This window comes from Nothoprocta perdicaria, unplaced genomic scaffold (assembly GCF_003342845.1).
Source record: "Nothoprocta perdicaria isolate Ctin4 unplaced genomic scaffold, notPer1 scaffold_250, whole genome shotgun sequence".
Taxonomy (NCBI): Eukaryota; Metazoa; Chordata; class Aves; order Tinamiformes; family Tinamidae; genus Nothoprocta; species Nothoprocta perdicaria.
The window spans coordinates 842,772-864,937 of NW_020455478.1; the positions used below are offsets into that span (position 1 = coordinate 842,772).

The 22,166-nt window shown below is 40.8% G+C and overlaps 1 protein-coding gene across 4 annotated transcripts in view; it reads right to left on the reverse strand.

Annotated features, from left to right (window-relative positions):
* Window positions 1-21,886, reverse strand: part of MTMR3 (myotubularin related protein 3) — a 47,036-nt gene extending 25,150 nt beyond the window's left edge. For all 4 annotated transcript variants that reach the window (XM_026040158.1, XM_026040157.1, XM_026040156.1 and 1 more), the window contains exons 1-7: window positions 21,810-21,886; window positions 12,828-12,903; window positions 12,351-12,440; window positions 11,218-11,334; window positions 7,308-7,390; window positions 4,908-5,074; window positions 1,904-2,000 (exon numbers count right to left, since the gene is read on the reverse strand). In XM_026040158.1, the coding sequence (XP_025895943.1) occupies window positions 1,904-2,000; window positions 4,908-5,074; window positions 7,308-7,390; window positions 11,218-11,334; window positions 12,351-12,440; window positions 12,828-12,830 (557 nt within the window). In that variant the 5' untranslated portion in view covers window positions 12,831-12,903; window positions 21,810-21,886. The remainder of the gene's footprint in view (window positions 1-1,903; window positions 2,001-4,907; window positions 5,075-7,307; window positions 7,391-11,217; window positions 11,335-12,350; window positions 12,441-12,827; window positions 12,904-21,809) is intronic.
* Window positions 21,887-22,166: the final 280 nt, after the last annotated feature.

Consider the following 22,166-nt stretch of genomic DNA (forward strand, 5'->3'; position numbering starts at 1 on the left):
AGCTATAAGCTTCCCAGACAACGACAAAAAGGATATAAGCAACCTGATTAATGTTCATCTCAGCAAACTGCGTTGCTTTATTAATTCCTGATTCACTGGATGTTTAAATAAAGCCCTCTCAGGAGRCATAAAAAAGCACTATTAATACTGAGGTGCCTAAACACTCTTCAGAATTTCAAGATTCAATTTGGTGTTTCCTCCAGAAACAGGGACATTGTTGATTTTGAAATCCAGCAGCTGAAAGAAACGGCACCATGGACAAGAAATTCCTCATCTCTTAATGCTATAGAACTAATTTCTTAATTGACTTAATTTCCTGGATCACAAAGGCCAGAAATTGAGCCATTCTGGGCTAGTGCATTCAAGAGAGGAAATGTCCCCAGGGTAACAACCCACCTGTAGGAATGTGAATGTGCTGCCTTTTGCATGACTGGCTAACTCGCACTTGCCCCTACTAGATGCATCTCCTGCTCTGTAATTTAACTAAGGAAGTAAAGACTGCCCAAGAATGCAGAGGACCTGCAGGAATAGCTGGGATAGCGCAAGCACTCAGCAGGGACAGCAACACATTGCTAAGTCAGAAACTTCATCCTCAGTCCCAACAGGCAATAAAAGGAAAAGAATTATCTTCCTGGACAGATAAGCCCAAYCTCACGTATGGACTGAGTGTTATAATCCTGAGGCAACACCAAATTCTCCCTACTTCATCCATCGTTCAAGGGAAACATTAAGATTAGGACATAAAGGTAAAGATTATAATTCTAACAGAACTGTATACTGAAATAATAAAATGTTCTCCATTTTGGCAGTCCTTCAAAACTAAGAAAAAAATCAGATCTTTTAACAAAACACAAGAAATGGGAAACAACAAAACCCAATATTGTCTGCTGACACTTCCTACTCCTAGCCTGTAGACTGCAACGTGTTCTACAGCTTATTCAAATGTAAATTCGCTCACTAATAAGAGAAAGTCTTGAAAACATAAAAATAACACCTCCTACACCTCTAAGTTTGTTTTCCTGCAGTGAGGTTACATTAAGCATTAAAAAAAAAAAAAAAAAAGATGTATTTACCGCATAAAAAGGACAGACTTAATCATACGACCATATGTCCATGCTATTCAGAAAATACAGTTGTCTTGAGAAAAAAACAAAAACAAACAGAAAACCACTCTTTTCTCAAGTGCTGGACACAAAAAAGAAAAAAGGGGATTTGTGTCATCCACATGTACCAAATCTGGAAGGAATGGCTATGTTTTCTTTGCTCCATTGGTTGAGCTCTAGACATTCTCCTTGCCACGACACCAGCCACGGGCTGCAAGTCATTGTCATGCAAAGGCAACAGAAGGGAGCAAGTTTCCTTACGAAGTTTGGCTGCTGTTTCTGCAGCGGATGGGATTAGGGGTGAGCCCCACGCTGTGCCCTCCCGGCTGGGGAGGGAGGGCTGCCTCGTGTGCTTCAGCAGATAAAGGAGAGGGCATTTGCTCAAGCTCTCAGAACAAGAGTTCTCCCTGTCACATTCTCTGCGTCTACAAGATCAGCTCCTTCTCCTAAGTTAGAGAAGTCACGTTCAATAAAAAGTTATTTAAAGTTCAATATGACCCTATTCTGGGCTCACTTAAGGCTTTTGTCTTCTTGCATTAGTATACTTACTCTCTAGGAAGCTGAGCAGCAAGCACATTAAATTTTGCTATTCCTAAGCCTACAAAAATGTTAACAGTTAATATAATACTAAACACTACCTTAAAAGCACATTTATTCTATAAAATAGCAAAAAAAAATCCTAACTCTGACTGTCTCAGAGTTAGGGACTCCAGAACTTAAAAATTTCCAGTCATCTCCTGTAAGAGAACTGGTGTTGTGAGATGACATTGGGCTATGAATCAGCAGTCTCTGTAACTTACTTGTATTTCTCATTGATGTTGGAAATCCTCCAGGCATTGTTCATATCAAAACCCATCCGCTCGACTTCATTTTTAAACCTCGAAGTTACGTGCTCTCCTGGGTATCAAAGGCAGGTAGAGAAAATAAAAGTGAGATACAGAGCAAGATTCCTGCCTTTCAAAACAGTTGGAAAAAGGCAATGCTGTATTTATATTTACTAAAAAATGAAAAGGAAAGGGAACTGTCCAAAACCAGAAATATTTACATTTCATAGCCCTGGTCTAAAAATCTGTATCAAGCAAGAGTGCCACAGTTTGTGCTCCTATCTCTTACCAATCAGCTCTTCCGAAACAGCAAAATCCATAAAGGACTTTTTCTCTGCCATGACCAGTTTCTGTAAATTCCCATAAAAAATTCTATAATCCTGTAGCCCAGAAGCAAGCACACTGGCAAAAGCAGCAGGTATTTATTTAYGGCCATTGGCAATTCCAGTGACAAAATGCTGGTAGTTTTTCTTTTCCAAAGCTAAGAACAAGGTATGTGGATGTGAAGCTCTAGTCTGATCGATACATGAAAGTGTAAAATACAGGACGTGGCCTGGAATTTYGGCAATCTCAGTTTAATGTGCAACTCGGCCACAGGCATCCTGTGTGACTGCAGGCAAACCCCATAATTTAACCTACATCTCTGTATTCCATCTCTCAACTGGAGACTATTCTTCCATGACTCATAGCAGAGATATAAAGATAAAATGCATCAGTCGCAAAGTCCTTGTAAATTCCTGGAATAATATATTAATACAACCTGAGAATGAGTTCCATTTATTTTCTGGACAMGTCTTAAAAAGCATCCAAATGCAGTTGAAAGAAAATATACAATGTCAGTAAAGAAAAACTATTCCCATAGACAGGAAATGCAGAGAATTACAAGGTACTCAAAGGGCAGAACATGATACCTTGTAGAAAATTTCCAGATTCACCAAGCCAGGAAATCTAATAAATCCAGTGAATGTTTCAGCATCACTAGATAAAACAAATCTGGAAGTCTATTCATTGCTTGTCTCTTTAAATTACTATTTCACTATATCATGAGACAGAACAATCAACAGCAGAAAAATCTATAGAAAAATTAAAGCTTTAAGTATCAGACATTCATATCGTGTATTTCAAAAGACCTTTAAAGTCTTTAAATATATGAGCTATATAAAATACAGACACAGATATCTGAAAAATGTAAATGTACCCRTGTGAAATGTGATTTTTTATGCAGTCTTACTACAAACTTGTGGATAAATATGGAAAACCAAGTAAATCAAGAGTAAAGACAGCAGCCTAACTGCAGGAATTGACCAACTCTGAAGGAGAAAAAAAGCTATAATGTTGTTCCTCCGCACGTGTCAGATCATACACTGAACATGACATTGTAAATCCAGACATGCCTACAGTATGGACAACGTGCCAAGATCTGCAAGGGAATGGTAACAAGATTATTTTTCTTATACTGTTTGAAACCTCAATTATGAGGACACCATTTTGTGCAAGTGGAGAAAAATCACTCTTTAAGCTACAGAGTAATAAATATTTTGAACCTGACTGTCCATCACCACTTATTGCCTATACATCGTGCAACTGCATCATAAAAAGGAAGCTGTCCTGGCTCCCTGGTTGTGCTGCTTCTGCAGGAGGCTCCCCTCCGGATCACAGATGTGCTGTAGCTCTTACCTTCCCCGTCACCAAACCCATGAGATTGAAGCTTGCCAACTATTCTCTGTTTCTCAAATGGACTCTTATGCTCTGGATGACCTTGGATTTATAATCTTCCAGCCATCTACTCATCATGTATGCCAGCTCTCTGTTTTATAAAAGCTGGATGGTCTCGTATACTACCATACCACACTTGACAAAAGGTCAAGTGCAGAGATGAAACGGTCACAATGAAACATTCCAACCAGGCAGCAATCTCCACCAGGTTATTCCTCAGCAATAAATGTTAATTTCACTACTTATTGGCACAACAGTATACAGCGTGTTCTCTCAGCACAGAGGACTGGCTTCATTATCAGCTGCTGGGAGCAAGTGGTGATTAACACATGCGATGCACGTGATCAAGGGCTTTTCCGGATAACAAGAGAGCATATTAGAAATAGCCCCAGTCCTCAAGGYTGCTTATGTGTTTTTAGGGAATTGTATGGAACTACAGTTACTTCTAATGCTGGACACCACAGCAGGAAAATGAAACCTGCTTAATTTTGCCCTCTGATTTTGAGCTACTCTCCGTGTCGTAAAATCAGATTCCCCACTCCCTAAGAAAAAAAAACTCCTGAGCTTCAGCATTTTGTCCTTTCCTCCTGAAATGCTGRCATTTTAAGAAGGGTTTTGAGTCAAGCTCAATAATCTAGACCTTCTTAAGTATCATAAAGCAACTTCCAGAAACAGAAGGAAAWAAAAAGGTATATATTATGTGGACTTGAAACTTCGAACCATAATCTTGTGAGCCATAACTCAAATCATTCAACATATGCACTGATAAGATTTAAGTTATTTTTTCCAYAGAAAGGGTTATTTAGATAGATTTCAAAGAAATGTAGTTATTTTATGCCTACATATCAAATACTGGATTGCTTTCATTTATAGAAATAAATTATAAGGCCTTGGATTAATTTCTTCAATTACATTTCCATGGATTTATTTTAACTCTGGGATATCTACACAATAATATCTACCACCAGAAATAAGCAAGCCACAGGGGTGAAAAAATTAATAATTCAAGATACTAATTATTTGATAGATACATCAAATGAGAAAAAAATACTGACTCACAAAAGCCAATCAAGAACTCAAAGCTACATCRTACCCTAAGCTCATGTCCAGCCACAGCCTGTCTGCTGAGCAGGGAAGAGATAAGATCCACACTGGTCAATATTTCACTGTTTTTCTCTTTCCATTTCAGGAGAATTCTGCATTTCAGTACCAAACAAGCAGTTGCCAGTCAATGTGTGCTGATAGCCAAAACGTTTCCACGTACCTGGCCGACATAAATCCCCATGCTGTTCTTTTTCACTGGCATACACCTCCATGCACCAGGCGTGATAGGCAAAGGAGAAGAGGTCTTCTATCTTGGAAGGAGGCCGGATAACATTGTTCAGTCGCTTAAGCCAATCTTGACACTGCTCAAAAGTGGAGAACTGACACCTGTCCCCAAACCAAGCATTTCTCTATTAATTCAAAGCCAAAGGTGACAGACTGTAAGACCTAACAAGAGGATCTAGGAAAATTTCTGTGAAAGATGAACATGATAATAAACATCTTGTGGAAAATTATTTTTGACTCTAGATACATTTCAAAGAGAAGTAAAAAATTATTTTTGACTCTTGATACATTTCAAAGAGAAGTAAAAAAATAATAATAAAAATGTATAAAATCAAATTAAATTGTAAGTATGAGAACAGTGTTCTGGGATTGTGAATAAATCAGTATGCCTTACTAGTCATGAGTAAGATGTTTCTGCACATGTTTAAAATCAAGGACAGTCTCACTGACTTCAGGATGAAAATTTCACACAATCAAACCCAAGAAACGTGTTACAGCATCTTGCAGAACAGTGGTCTCAGATGGCAACTAAATCTCAAAAACATCACATATATTTTACTAATGAATACTCCTGAAAGCAAGAATGCAGTTTCAGCTTAGTCAGAGGAGAAATGCCATTTGAATTCACTTTGAAAACTCCAGTACCTGAAATTTGACCTTATCCTCCTACCTCACATAGCTCAGTTGCTCTTCCCTGGCCTTGACGGCAAAGAGAAGCAAATCTTCTGGATCTGAGCTTTGCCCAATGTTACAGACTAACAGCAAATCACCAGGAGCATGCCCTGCCAAGGATAAGCTAACCTTGAAAGCTAGGTACATGAAAATTGCATTAGCTTTTCAAAAAGGATTCCTAGGCCCTCCAGAACAAAGGGGTGGAAATAAGATTAGCAATTTATTTTCCTCTGGCAGATTTCCTGAAGATTTTATAGTTTTACGACATGCACCCAGTGTTTACATTCACTTCAGGCTCTCTTCTACTGCAGCATTTTATTTCACGAAGTGCAGGACTCCGCACCCCCACCTGTAAATATCTAAAAGTCATTCGGCGGAAGGAAAATGCATGTCTAACGTCGTGCTAAGAAACACATCTGAAGTATCTGGGAGGAACTGCTGCCTGGAGGGGTTTTCTTCCTTGAGTATAAAGCGAGTCTACAATTATATAAGATGCAGCTCATCCTAAGAACTGTGGTTCTTTCTAAATCCYGGAGTTTCTGCCAAAATTTGCAGCTTTTTCTGAAGTTGGTATTTTGGCATTTCCAATACTAGCTCTGTTTGAGTAGTTATTCAAGATATAAATTAGTTTATCTGTAGGAAATGACATAAGCACGTTTTAAATCTGGCATTCAGGCCCCACACTTCCAGGGATCAGTGGCAGCAAGTGCTGACTGCCAGAGTTTCKATTTTAAAGGGAATGTTGGAACGGCAAGGCTATATACAAATAATTTGTATTCATTCTATGATTGAAGAGAAGCAACAAATTAACGTAGACATTGAGGTTGAATTCTCAAATGTCAAGAGCTACAAGTTAAGAGCAAGTTCAATATTTAATTCAAGTTGAAGGAAATATTATTTCCAAGGTAAAAATGAGTCCTCATCAAAATACAGCATTTGAGGAAGCAGCTGGCCTGTTAAACATTCGGAGAACTCAGCTACGGCTGCAGCTCATTCCATTATACAAMAGGTACTGCCAGCAAACATTTCATCAAAAAGAAATGTTCCCTTCTTTTTAATTAAAATTTATAGATCAACATTAATTTCTCCAATAGAAAAGAAGGAAGAAGTGAAGCTCAAAGGCTTTCGGGGCACTCTAACGGGATACTGAAGGAGAGGAAAAAATTCATGCTCCCATTTACATGATGCTGTCTGCTTTGCTCTGCTGGATATTTTTCTTCAATAAGCTACCGACGTCTTTAGGACACTCTCCGACTGATGCTATCTCAGCCGAAAGTCTCATGTAGAACTACCCCAGCTATTACCACAGCCTGCTAAACCTCGCATTTCAATTGAACATTTTTGTCCAAGAACCTGCGTATTTCCGTAGTTTTGCATCTTGTAACTGACCATAGATGGTGAAGCAGGGAAAATGCAGGGAAACTAAAATTAATTTTGAAATAAAATATCTGCTTTGGATCAGACCAAGACTTTCCGCTACATTATGTGGCAGCAAACAACTGTGCAGATTGTTATTTACTCCCATTTGCTTCACTAAAATGTCCAGTTACCTACACAAAAAGCACAAAAGATTGTGGAGGGAAACTGCACAAAGGAAGAAAAACCATCTCTGCAGAACATCCCAGATGCCAGCAGCATGGGGAAGGCAAAGCTACAGACATACCTTATAACTTTGCAGTCTTTGCAAGTCAAATGGAGTTGAAATATATCACGGCACTCCACACTTTCTATCAGTTGCAATGGAACCTTCAATTAAAAAGATTATAGAATTTTATTTCAAGGTGCTAACAGTGTAATTCTTTGGCACRCCTCACAAGGATTTATTACAGGATTACATGCAGATGGAGAAGACAGAGAGAAACCAGGAAAAGTATCTACTTCAACAACTCTGAAGTGTGTGGTGCTATGTATCAGTCAAGCTCTAGTTCAATTCCAAATGGTCTCTGAACCTTAAGGGATCCCAGGAAAGCAGCTGAGACCACATGTTGAATCAGGGAGCGGAGCATGACAGTTCCATACATCAAGCAGCAGAAACTGGAGACTGGAGAATCCTTTGTACCTTGTTCCACACTGGACAGCCTCACATAATGGATTAACAGTCCTATTGACTCACAGTGCTTCTACTGAAATAGACTGACTAAAAGAATTGAGAATCTAGACTTTTTCCTGTTTTTTAAGCTAAATGCTCCTTCTCTGTCAAAACTCCTTTATTTTCAAGCCTTCTTTTATTGCATTCTTCCCAATATCCACCTTTGTTTCACTGGCAGTTTTTCACCACACTCCCTACTCCCAGCAGTTTTGTTCTGTATCCTGCTCCTATCTGTACAMTGATGATACACAAACTCTTTTCCATCTCTTTTCTGCCCACTGCGCTTCTCCCAGTAAAACTATGCAAAATTATCTGAATTTCTCCTCAGTTATATTCATTCCCTCTTTCTTACCCCCCAGAAAACCTGGTTTTTACTGCTATGCTTTTCAGGCACACAGCAGGTCAGACACCCTCAGTGCAGTGAACTTGCTCATTCAAGAGCTGTCCGGTCTATCTGCTGACATCTCACCATACTGTGATGCCTACTTAAAAAAAGTGGAGAAGCAAACATTTGGGGCTTTATATAAACAAACGTGCTTTAGCAATGGCCRTTCCTATGGAGAGCACTGCAGCATCCTGCTCTTGCCATATCTGTCTCTCAACTCTCTTCCTAAATTATCTCATTTTAAACATTGGCAGCATTTTACAAGTCCTTCTTCAAATTATTATTATTGAATGGAATTGACTGCGATCTAAAAGCAATACAAGATATAATTAGAAATATACACCTCTATATGTCTCTTAGAAAAAAAGTCACATTGATGCTGCTGCAACCATAAATCCCATGGCTCAGCCCTTGGCTGCAGGTCAAGCGGCGTGCAATACACCACGTCCTTGCTGCTATCAGCCACAGCCTTGCAGAGAGAATATGCTACATGCTCTGCCCTGCATAAAATTTAGCCYGAGTCTCCTAACCACTACGTGGCATCCCGTGGTTTTGAGGCTGTAATTAGTAGTTTTTTGTGGYTTTCTTAGTATGGAACCTGAAAAAAATGCCAGGTTTATGTTACAGAATGGTTATTTTTAACATCATGAGGTCAAGGGTATGTATGCACAAGCTGAACCATGGTAAAAAAAGACAGGGAAGCGCAGAGGGTGAAAGATCAGCTCTGAAGTTATCAGACAACTCTTCTTGTTGGAGGGAATCAAATTCCTCCTGGGTGGATYCTGTCTGCTCAACCTACAAGGAGTACCTGAAATAAACCATGCCTTCCATTGCACTTGAGTTACACCTAGKTTTTGTCTTGGAGTAAATCACTTAGCCCCTCTCCGCAGTCATGACTGACCTAACTTACATGCAGTGTGGACAACTGGGACCAGCAACTGGGAATGAAGCAAGGTGGAGTTCAGTACGCATGACTCACTCCTGATACAAAAGTAAGATGGGGAAAATATCAAATGAACCATTCTCCAAGTAAAGATGAAGTTGAAACTCATGTCATTTCAAAACTGAAATCCTTCCTCATCTTGACAGCATGAGTGTTTTTTCTACGGCAATCAAAATAACTCTTTGAAAGAAGCTACATTCAAAACTGTAGTTTTATAAACCAGACTGCAATTTTAGTTCTCTCATAAAAGTATTTAGCTTAGAGGGAGCACAACCATGAGACAGAAACAGTTCCCAGCTGCAAAGCTGGGKTTTTTTTTTCTTAAGGAAAGCCAATCAATGAAGACCAGCCTGAGAACCTAACTTTTGATTTGCAAAGAGATATCACTGTTGAGTCTGCATTTTTATCCCATGGATTAATRAAAGTCAACACTTTTGAAAGCCATAATCCCATCAATTTATATGTGGTCTACTGGATCTTTTCTCTTTGCATCTATAATGCTGTGTTCCCATTACTACTCTCATCTAGGAAATTACCCATTGAAAGGATTCATGCACACACATCTTTTCTGCTGTGGTGCAGTATGAGCATTGTGAACATTTAAATTTATTTGTTTTCAAGCACAGGTCCAACAAATGACCTAGCAACATCGTGCTACTTACTGAGGTTTCACCAGTATTGTTTTGTCTCCTGGGCAATTAAATTATAGGACAGAAAAAGAGAGTAAAGAGAAAAGAAAAAAAAAAAGACTAAGAATTCATTTTCAACTCGACTCCATTTCCTTCATGCAATTGCCCTTCCTAAGGTGCAAGTAACTGGCATGCAATATTGCTCCCCTGGAGGTCCGTTTCTACAGCTGCTACAAGAAAATGACTCCCAACCACTTCTGAAGTAGATGCCCATGTACAACCCCAGCAGAAGGAYTAACTCTTGATTTCTGGAGGTACCTTTGCTTAGTCTTACCTCCTCATTCTTAAATAGGCAGTCCTTTGCTCTATCATTTTTAGTTGCCAATTTAATACGACATTCATACTCTCATTAAAAAAAAAACCTGTTTGCATAATTCATTATAATTGTATAATTCATTAATAGATTTATTGTAAGAGGCCTCTTGACAGAAACCTGTCTCAGAATTCATATGTGGATTGTACAGAGGAAAAGAAATGCAATAAAATGCATGTCACGTCATGAATTGTCTCTCTGCTGTTGGTCGTGTTCATAGATAAATCAGTCTGGACTGGCACCCAGCTGACCTTTGGCAGCCCCCATGGTACCATGGCATATGCACATATATTTATTAATGGTCCTTAATATAATCGTCCTTAAATTGCCAATTATCTTTTTGCCACTGTAACAGACAAAAACAAATGTCCTGCTCAGAAAAAAATGCCTTATTTGCTGAAAAAAAATCCCTGCATCATCAAGATTTTATCACTCAAATGAGGTATATAGACATTCATTAGCATAACAGACACGTCTAATTGGTCTACTACTTTGACAATTCATGAACTAAAAAGTACTTAGTATGATTAATGATATCTAAGATATGGGCACATCCTAGAGACTATAAATAAGATAGCTCTATGTTTAAAGGCAATATGAAAGTGTGTTGAATTTTAATATACTATAATTTGCAGATGATAGTACAAGTAGCAGCATGGCTGTCATCAATATACTACTGTAAAGGATTGCAGAACGCCTGCTTAATTCATTTKCTATAATACATTTTTTCTATAATAAATTTTATCTAACTGATCAGGAGTAGCTGGGCATATAACAGTTTCTTAAAGGGAAAGTAAAACTTTTTAAAGAAATACTTAGGAATCTGAAGTTAGCATCCAATTCACAATTCTCATCTCAGTGACACTATGAAAGTACTGATATTATTAAACTTCCTGCATCTAACTTCAGTAGCTGAACCTTTCCTGATATCTTGGAGTTCCTCCATCAATGGTGGGAATCTAACTTAGGTCCCAGTTTTCCCTGAGAAGAACCTCTCTTGTCTCTACTGAATACATAACGTAAATGTGGCTTAAACATCCGCTTTCCTTTACCACTGAGYCCAAAAGGCAAGTGTGCTGTTCGTTCTCTCAGTTCTCTGATCAGAATTGTGTTCTGAATATCTGTATTACCACAGCAGCATGAGGGCCACTTACATTCACAACAGACTCCTTGAATTTGATGTGAAGTCTGTAATTCGAAAGTGCGATGATGGCATCTTCTGCTCGTCCTACGTACTCAGTACTCTCACCGTGAAGTTCGATGAATGGGACCTGCAGGATGGGAAGAGAAGTCTTTTAGAAAGCATTTACCAAAACCACGCATCTCCTGAAAATATCCACTCATGGTCACACACTCAAAAAACAAACTGAAACACTGCTAAGGGGTTAGCTTAGCTGCTACTGCTAAGAAGAAGAGTTTCTGGTAAGGTTGGTCTATAGGTTAATTGTAGTCTTTGTTTTAAAAGATTCACAGAATCACAGAATAAACGGTTTAAGGTTGGAAGGGACCTCTAAAGATCATCCAGTCCAACCTTCCTGCTCCAGCAGGGACACCTAGAGCATGTGGCACAGGGTGGCATCCAGGTGGGTTTTGAAGACCTCCAGAGAAGGAGACTCCACAACCTCCCTGGGCAGCCTGTGCCAGGGCTCTGTCACCCTCACAGTGAAGAAGTTCCTCCACACATGGAGATGGAACCTGCTGTGTTTCAGCTTATACCCATTTCCCCTTGTCCTATCACCGGCCACCAGTGAGAAGAGTTTGGCCCCTTCCTCCTACATTCATCCTTCATGTACTTATACATATCAATCAGATCCCCTCTCAGTCTTCTATTCTCTTGACTAAATAGGCCCTACTCACTTAAGTCTTTCCGTATTTTTTTCTCAATTCCTTATTTTGTCTCAATTTTCTTAAGTAGTATGTGCCTGTGTTTTTTTTTTTTCCTGAAAATATTGAGCAAAATAGCTTCATGTATTGGCAGTGTTGTTGAATGTTTGACCTAGTCATGTATTATCTTACTTTTTACTTCATGGAGAGAGGCGTTCATATGGTGATTAAATTCATCCTAAGGGCAAAACATGTACGATGAATAACCTAGGCTATTTGTCTAGGCTATTTGTCTAGCACACTCTGATGACTGGCTTATGTATGTGAGTACTAAAGAAGAGAATTTGTTTCTCCTATAATTGTGCTGACTTGGCAATTAAAATTTTACAGGACAGGCCAGAGAATATACAGCTCARCTTCTGTTACTGTGATCTTCACTGGCAAGGGACAATGTGGTGATTACCTGAAGGTTTTCATCCTCTCGGATCAGCTGCTTCCTGGGAAAAATCTGATTAGCCTGGATGCATTCAAGGCTGTGCTGAGTCTCTTCATCCTGAGAAACAAAGCCTTACAGTTAACTTCAGCACTAACATAGACTTCTTCACCACTCAGCAGCCTATCAACGACCAATGAAAAGCTCAAACAGGATGGACTCTTTAGAGGACCCAGCTATCAATAACCTACTAAAGTTACCAAACTTACAAAGACTAGCACTCAAACAACTAAATGYGGTATCAGACACAGATTTTCTTCCTGTTGTGTGATTAATAAAGTCATAAAAGGAAAGGATGGGTAGAAGTATTACCATAAAAGCATTAGCCTGAACCTAGTACGACACTTAGATTCTACAATGTTGGGTGTAAACCCTAATTCTCTAATGCTTTTTCAGGTATGAGCTTGTTCTGCTCTGTAACAGTCCCCACAAAAACCTTTTGCTTACCATGATAGATCCTGGATAGGAGGAGAAATCCTCGTCTTTACTCAGTATTTAGAGGCTCTTCTTCACTTATTAAAATCTGGAATTTCAGATAAGTGCAGAAATGAAGACAAATTGATTTKCTTTTGCCAAATAAATACACATTGATTTTTAAAGGTTGATAATATAGCTATTAAAAAATCCCAAACAAGCAGTAATTATGAAAACATGAAATCCATATAACCTGCTTTCCCGAGAGACAAAATGTTCTAAAAGTGCCTCCAGTCCTTCTCTACATTCTGAAAAAATACCACTGAATCTACTGCAAGAAGAATACTGGTTTGAATGTAGCAATTAGACCTGCTTGTACCTTTCAGATCTGTTTATATCCTTAAAATTAAAACATTTTCATTTTTCTACATCATCCTGAATTTTCTCCAGAGGCATTTTGCAGATGCTGATTCACAAACATACAGCTTATACAACCAAGGGGACTGTGGTGCTCGGTCTGCTCTGGTATGCAACACAGGTTGTAGGATTCTTCAAAGTGTTTTTCTGAGACACAGCCTACGTTTTAGGAAAAAGATCTGTTTTTTTTTACTGTTTTAGTGACAGGAAAGACATCACAGTTTTAACAGTTTGCTCCTTAAGTTAATATCCACACAGAAAAATCTGCTTCTTATTTCCAAGCATAAAATATAACATTTTCTTTTTGCAGCTTCAGAAGATCATTAATATATTTTCAGCTAAMCTTAAGCGCCCTGTATCTCCACATTTATTTTTCCCATGTGAATACTTGTTACCTTTGACCAAATAACCCCCTAAATCTTCTCTTTGATAATCAGAGTCTGAGCTTCAGGACTCTCTCAGAAAGTGCATTTTCCAATCATTTCCTGTCCTCTGCACTCTTTTCTAACATGTTACCTGCAGACATTAGGATTGGTCCGGCAGCTATCAAAATAGTGCCAAACTGAGAGTCAAAGTTCTTCACTCTTTACCCACTTTTCCCTTTTAATATATCTGCAGACTGCATTTTGGCTACACCACAGCACAAGGTCCTCATGTCTTGCTGACTACTCCTTAGAGCACCCAAATTCATAGAATCATAGAATGCTTAAGGTTGACCTCAGAGGTCACCTAGTCCAACCCCCCTGCACACGCAGGGTCACCTAGAGCACGTTGCACAGGGCTGCATCCAGGTGGGTTTTAAAGATCTCCAAAGAAGGAGACCCCACAACCTCTCTGGGCAGCCTGTGCCAGGGCTCTGGCACCCTCACTGACAAGAAATTTTTTCTTAACTTCCTGTGGAACTTTTGGTGCCTCAGCTTGCGGCCGTTTCCTCAAGTCCTATCGCTGGCCACCACTGAAAAGAGGCAGACATCCTCCTCCTCACTGCCTCCCTTGAGGTATTTCTAGACACTGACCAGGTCCCCCCTCAGTCTCCTCTTCTCCAGGCTGAACAGACCCAGCTCTCTCAGCCTTTGCTCATAGGGCAGATGTTCCAGGCCTCTGATCATCCTCGTAGCCCTGCGCTGGACTCTCTCCAGCAGCTCCACATCCCTCTTGTACTGGACAGCTCAGAACTGGACGCAGTACTCCAGATGTGGCCTCACCAGGGCTGCCTAGACGGGGACAATCACCTCCCTCGACCTGCTGGAGACGCTCTTCTTAATGCATCCCAGGATCCCGTTGGCCTTCTTGGCCACCAGGGTACACTGCTGCCTCATGGTCAACTTGTCGTCCACCATGACACCCAGGTCCCTCTCTGCGGGGCTGCTCTCCAGCAGGTCCACCCCTAATCCGTACTGGTGTCCAGGGTTATTCCTCCCCAAGTGCAGGACCCTGCACTTGCCCTTGTTGAACTTCATGAGATTTCTCACTGCCCAGTCGTCCAATCTGTCCAGGTCCCTCTGGATGGCAGCACAGCCCTCACAGCTGTCAGCTACTCCTCCCAGTTTGGTATCGTCGGCAAACTTGCTGAGGGAGCACTNTCTGTCCAGGTCCCTCTGGATGGCAGCACAGCCCTCACAGCTGTCAGCTACTCCTCCCAGTTTGGTATCGTCGGCAAACTTGCTGAGGGAGCACTCCAGCCCTTCATCCAGGTCGTTAATGAATAARTTGAACAGGACCGGACCGMGAAYYGACSCCTGGGGGACACCRCTAACTACAGGCCTCCAACTGGACTCCGCATCACTGACGACCACTCTCTGTGCTCTGCCACTGAGCCAATTCCTAATCCACCTCCCCRTCCACTCATCTATCCCACATCTTTGGAGCTTGCCCAGGAGGATGCTGTGAGGGACGCTGTCAAAAGCCTTGCTGAAGTCCAGACAGATGACATCAGCTGCTCTGCCCTCATCTATCCAGCTAGTCACTCCTTCATAGAAGGTGATCAGGTTAGTCAAGCAGGATTTCCCCTTGGTGAATCCATGCTGGCTACTCCTGAGCACCTTCTTCTCCTCCACGTGTCTGGAGACAGCAGCTAGGATGAGCTGTTCCATCACTTTTCCGGGGATGGAGGTGAGATTGACTGAGATTAACCCGGGTCCTCCTTCTTGCCTTTTTTTAAGACCGAAGTGATGTTGGCTTCTTCCAATCCTCCAGCACCTCCCCTGTTCTCCAGGACCTTCCACAGATGATGGCGAGAGGCTTGGCTAAGACATCCGCCAGTTCCCGCAGCACTCYGGGGTGCAGCCCACGAGGGCCCATGGACTTGTGGGTGTCACGTTTCCTTAGGCGCTCTCTGACCCACTCTTCCTCTACCTAGGGCAAGCCTTCCACTCTCCAGCTCTCTTGTGTCCCTAGGGCCTGGGATTCTGGAGGGCTGCCCCTCACAAATACAGAAGCAAAGGCAGCATTCAGCAGCTCTGCTTTCTCCGTGGTTTTCCTAACCAGGGTACCCACCCCATTCACTAGTGGACCCACATYCTCCCTGACCTTCCTTTTGCTGTTAAAATATTTGAAAAAGTTCTTCTTGTTACTCTTAACATCCCTTGCCAGATTCAATTCCAAACAAGCCTTAGCTTTCTTTGTAGCACCCCTGCATTCCCTGACAACGCTCCTGTATTTCTCCCAAGGGGCCTGTCCTTTCTTCCACATTCTGTATACTGCCTTCTTCTGCTGGAATTTTGCCAGGAGCTCCCTGCTCATCCACACTGGTCTCCTGCCCCCTCTGCCTGACTTCTTATGCACAGGGATGCACTGTTGCTGGACATGGACGAAATGCTGCTTGAAAACTAACCAGCTCTCCTGGGCCCCTCTTCCTTCTAGAGCCCTAGCCCATGGGATCTTTCCCAGCAGGTCTCTGAAGAGGCTAAAGTTGGCCMTCCTGAAGTCCAGCGTGGCAAGGCTACTTACTGCCCTGCCTCCTCCTCGYTGGATCCTGAACTCCACCAGCTCGTGATCACTGCAGCCAAGGCTGCCCCCCACCTTCACATCTTCAACMAGGCCCTCTCTGTCAGTACGAGGTCCAGCAGCCCACCTCTCCTCGTCGGCTCCTCCACAACCTGCATCAAAAAGTTGTCATCGACACACTGTAGAAGCTTCCAGGACTTTTTGTGCCTTGCTGTGCCGTCYTTCCAGCTGATGTCGRGGTAGTTAAAGTCCCCCATGAGAACCAGGGCCTGTGACCGTGAGGCAACTTCCAGCTGCCTGTAGAAGGCAAGGCCTCGCCAACCTCCTTCTCCTCCTGGTCAGGTGGCCTGTAGCAGACACCCACCACAGTGTCTCCCACGTTGGCCTGCCCTCTAACCCTTACCCACAAGCTCTCCCCCTGCTCATCATCCACTTCCAGGTCGAGCTCCATGCATTCCAGTTGCTCTCTCACATACAGAGCAACTCCCCCACCTCGCCTTCYCAGCCTGTCCCTCCTGAAGAGCACATAACCYTCCATGACAGCACSCCAGTGCTGTGAAGTAAAAAGTTTCCATCCTAGATACTTCCAAGGCTGCTCTGTCTGCACCTTTTCTGGGGCCAACTGCAACCTGAAAGTTTTTAATGATGATTCTAGTCATCATTATGGTGATTTAATGATGATTMTAATCAGCATTACGGGGCTGCACATCAGTGACCCTTTGTGAAAATTTATCATTAATGTAGCATTTCACTGYGATAATAAATCTCATCCTCAAAGACCACAAGGTCCTGCAAGAACATACAGTTTTAATAGTGCTCGCTTTTTGTTGGAGCCTCCCACTAACGAGTCCCGCACGCTTTGTAGCAGAATCTGCAGCCCTCCAGCGCCAGTGACTGCCTCAGACACTCATGTTAAAGGCCAGGTCGCCGGCCATTCATGTTGATTAAAACTAGAAACGTCGGCACCAGCGTCCATCAGTCCTCTAAATGGTTTATTTCTGAGGACAGAAGCCAACATTGTACAATTACAGCTTTTTTTTCCTCTATGAGTGGATGTATCAAGATACCCTTTTTCCTTGCACCTACCGTTCCTTCAGCTTTCAACCACTTTACRTGACTCACTTGCACTCTTCCCAAACAAGCCCCCACTCTTTCCTCATCTGCAAATCGTGTGAAAATATTAAAAATATTAAATACAAAAGTTTGTGTTCAACTCTACTAAGAACAAGCAAAGTGAATATGAATATTCTAATTTAAACTTCTGTCTGCTCTTCGGTTTATAACTCAGGTAGGTTCTTTTCTCTTTAAAAACTGACATACCTATTTTATGAGGTTTGCTACTAGCAAACTATGTAAAAGATACAAAATTAAACAGAGCAACTGAGTATGCTCCCGGGGAAGGCAAGCAGCAACGTATAAAGGCTTTCAAGTAGGTTCAAAATACCACAGGATCTAGAACAACACATTGAAGGAATGGTGTCAAGGTACAAACACTCATCTACGGCGTGAAATGTGGTGACGAGCGTGGGTTAACTTGGATTATTTTAAGAAAGTCCAAGGAGAGATGAGCCTCCCCTGTTTCTGCTTTTTTACTCACTTTTCACCTCCTAGCCTGCTTTTTCTGCCAGCCTCAGGTATTGAACAGCCACAAGGGCATTATACACCATGCTACCAACCAGAAAGGGCAACTTCTTCACCATTTTCAGTATCACAGGGGGAAACTGCAAGAAACTTCTATTTCTGCTACAAAACCCAGAGCCCAACAGTTAACATATTCCACAGTAAGGTATCGTGGGAGTGTAAGAAGTGACAGATGATATTTTCTAATGAACTACATTATGTGCAACACAATGCAACTTTCTTCTGGACTTCATTAYCACAGAAAAAAATGGTTATTGTTATTTACTGAGCTGGAAAGTTATCCTTGTCTCATGCTTAAAAATTATGACCATATTGCACTAAATATGGTAAACTGAGGAGCCTCTTGACCAAAGCATTTGTGTATAATTGTTCAGGAATAYAAGCATATAAAATTGGAGGAAAATATGGGGAGAACCGAGATGGAACTGCTAGTTAAGACACTGAGGGGAAAAAAAAAAGGAAAGTTAGATATAAGAGCATAATTTTAAACAAAAAGGAAAAATAAAAACTATATGCCTTGAGAGAAAACTGAAATTATCAACTAAGCAAAAAACTACCAATAGGAAAAAAAAATGAAAACCTGGCGCAGAAATTTCCATGACTGTAAGAATGAAGTCAGATAACCAGATTCTTTCCAGTTATTTGAAACCAAGGAAATCCAGAAATCTTCTTTGTCAACAGCAAGATGAAGACAGTATTACTGTGAATAATGATTTCAGAAAGGCAGAATTATTTAATATTCTTGTTTCAGAAGAAGCTAGAGGATGAAAAGAGTTCAGTATGAAGCTCCATATGAACATGAGACCCCCTGCAGCTGAGAAGAATATTCAGTGCATCACGGTGATTAAAGCTAAGTAGGCCCCAAATTCATCATGTTTGACTTCTCACTCATCAGAGGTCACAGCATCCAGCCCCTGCATTCAAACCAAGACCTTGGCCTTGATTACAGCACAGCTCTGTGTTTCATGCGGGTTGTGTTTGGTTACGTGCATCTTCCCACCCAAATCTGGCCTTGCCTCAAAGTCATCAAAAAAGAAGAAATACAGCAGCACTCTCATAGGCAGCTGGTTTTAGCTTCTAATCTGTGGTTCTAACAWTATGTTTTTCAGATTAAGTGGTGCACCTTTGTCCCTGCTCTGCRAGATTTAAGAAAGGAAGCTCCCACTCAAGGAAATTTAAAATGACAGCTGGCTAAACCATAGGCTTATCTGTCCAAGCGACCTCTGTCCGCAAGCTCACCAGTCAAGAAAAGGCAGCAACTGGATTATCTTTGCAGTGTATCCCGATACAATAAAAAGCAATGATGCAAGAGAAGATGGGTTTGAGAATGTACGGCTCAGTGCAAGATTCCTTCTACACCTGCAAGACAATTATTACACACCCCGTGTCAAGCCGAGAGCTTGGCCACCAAGAGCACCACCACCTTCTGCAGCCAACTACCCTCTTACCAGTGCAGTCTGCCCTTCCAGAATCAGCAACCATAGCTAAAAGACTGAGCTCATTCAGAAAATAACTTTAATTGCAAATATGATTAATAAACAAACAAACAACTCACTAAAAAGTTGAGCTTTATTACAAATCTAAAACACGCCTATTGACACTGATGAGAGGTTTTCATTTGTTGAGCACTCTGTGACAAAACTGTTCCGATGTATTTTTTCTTGGTTAGCTATATTCATGTTTAAAATACAGAGTGTACTAACCAGCTTCACGTTAATAAAAAGAATACTAACTTAAAGAAATAGCTCTTCTAAAATTTCCTAAAAGCCAACACAAACCATTTGCAGACTATTCAGATTAACATCAGAACAAGTTTTTTAATCTGCATTCAGCTGCAAAATGCCTTATATTACACTGACGTAGTTTTTACATGAATGTGTAGAATTTCCCTTCTTTAAGTGAATTTTGAAAAAATTACGTGAGTAAAAAAGCAGTGTTTTCAGTTTCAATTACTATTAACAGCTATAAACTGTGATTTTGCCAAGGTAAAAGGTACAAGAACTTATAAAAATTGTTTCTGATATGAGCAGAGTCGGCATGCTGAGGCATGTTAGATGTTAATGAAACGCTTCATCACCTTAACCACTGTAACACAAAATATTGCTAAAAAATTGCTGGCAAATGCAGCAAAATAGAAGTATTTATCAGACTGAAGATCGTTGATCTGATGGAAAACAAATCCACCTGAAGGAAGAACTCATTTCCCATCACACCACAAGCTGATCTCACTCATTTGCATTGCTAGATGATTCTGGTCACTAGACTGAAGGAAGGCCACCCGACACTGAGCTCCACGTCYAGGAGACCGTGATCATTTTTGGCAGTGCCACATGGTGACACTGTGCACGTGAGCTGTGAAACGCCTCCTGTGATCATAATCTCTTGCCATGGCAAAGCTTCCAAAGCTATTCCTACCATGGAAGTGGCCACCTCTTCCAAGTCAGTCATGTTGGAGAAAAAAAAATGATGATAGTGATTTTGTGATGACTACTACGAGGATTTCTGACCTTCTCTGTGAAAGCCTTGGCTTTGGAGGCTGCCTAACCCAAAGGAACAAGGACTTGCTTCATATCATGAACTGCAACAAGCAGCTCTGCTGAATTTCACTGATGATAACTGAGGCACTGTACTACCTTCAAAGGCAGTTTCCTACAAAATGAAATTAGTATAACCTGATTAAAGAAATCTAGCCACAAACTGACTTAGCCTGTATTTTCTGAAGAGCAGCTGAATGGAGTTTTATTATAGTTTTGTTTAACCACCACTGACATCATCAGTTCTTCCCTAATGGCAAAAAACAATTTCTAGGATCAAATGGAATTGTTCAAATAGACATTAGGTAACAACTAACCGAGAAAAAAGTCCCTAAAAAGAAAACTCTCCCATTCCAGCTGCTATTTATAAATAGGATAGCATATAAATAGTAGACATAAAAACACATGGTGGAAGTTGCTTGCATTGTGAGGAATATATATTTATAAAAGTGCAGTCAAAAAAAGGTTTATCAGTTATCAGTTTCCTGTGCTTTTCCTTTCAACAGAATCTTTATAATTTTAAATTGCACACCCAAACAAGAAGCTGCTGGTCTTGTTCGTTTTGCATCCTTGTGTTGCACTTGGAAGGATAACTGATTAGTTGAGGCTGCAACCTCAGAATCGCCTCAGCTGGTATAGGAATGTCTTAACTACTTTCCATTACGAGATGTGCCTTCCAATATGTCTAAATTAATGGTCATTTTAATTATGTACATAACTATATGTTTGCCAGAAAATGCAAAACAAAGGATATTAAAATGATTGTTTCAATTCACATATAGTTCAGGACAGCTAGGTGTGTAATGTACAGCACAGAAGAAAAAAATAGAATTGTAGAAAAGACAAAGAAAAAAGAAGAATTTGAGCTCTTCCCATTCTTCCCCAGCCTTCCTCTTTCAAAACAATTTTCCTGATTTTTTCCTGAATTCAATTTATTCCAGTTTCATAAGCAAATTGAGGTGTCTCAGAACTTATTTGCTGCATCACAGATGTCTTTTAGGAGTTTTTGAAAGGAAACCACATATTTTGATAATTAGAACACTTCTGCATGCAGTGTTTAAGAGAATGATCGTGCTTTGCAAAAGATGCTCCTGTTACAGAGTGAAAATACATCTTTCCTTTTTGGAGGTTAGGTCGAGATGAGGAAGGTTAGGATGTTAGGTCGAGATGAGGAAGAATGCTCAGCTTCCCACTTTCAAGCCTTGACTGCAGGGTTTCCCTCTTTCCTGACACCATTGGAAGGTCTTTGGAAATAATCTGGATGTAACTGAATACCTTCCAAAAGGATTGACCAACATAATACCTAGYAATATGGACAATTAATTTGGGAAATGAGGTCACGTTCTCTGTGGGATTTTTTGTTTTTGTATAACAGCATAAAAACCATTTGATTTAATGAAGAAAYAAATCTATAACTGTAGAATCTACTTGGAGGTGGGAGCTGGTCCCATCAAAACCGTGCAACTGGCCAACTTACCAAGGAGTAGGAGACAATGAAACAGTCCTCTCTGTCCCAGAAAGTTTCAGATCTCCTCCAATGCTTCACATGGGCAGCTGCAAAAAGAAAGAAAACACATAAAAACATAAGACTTCACTTTACAAGGGGTTTCTTTTCGAACAGTAAACAACATAAAAAGTTCAGCTGTCAGCCCAGCTTGTCCTAGTTAAAAAGGAAAAGTAAATTACTAACTAAYGCATCAGCACTCATAACTCTCGAGATCTTCAGACACATAAACGGGCAATCCAGCACTCGGACAGACATGCTGCCTTGGATTAAGACCTGACTTCTGGTGGGGAACATTTCAGAAAACTTCTCCTTAAAGTAATTTAAATG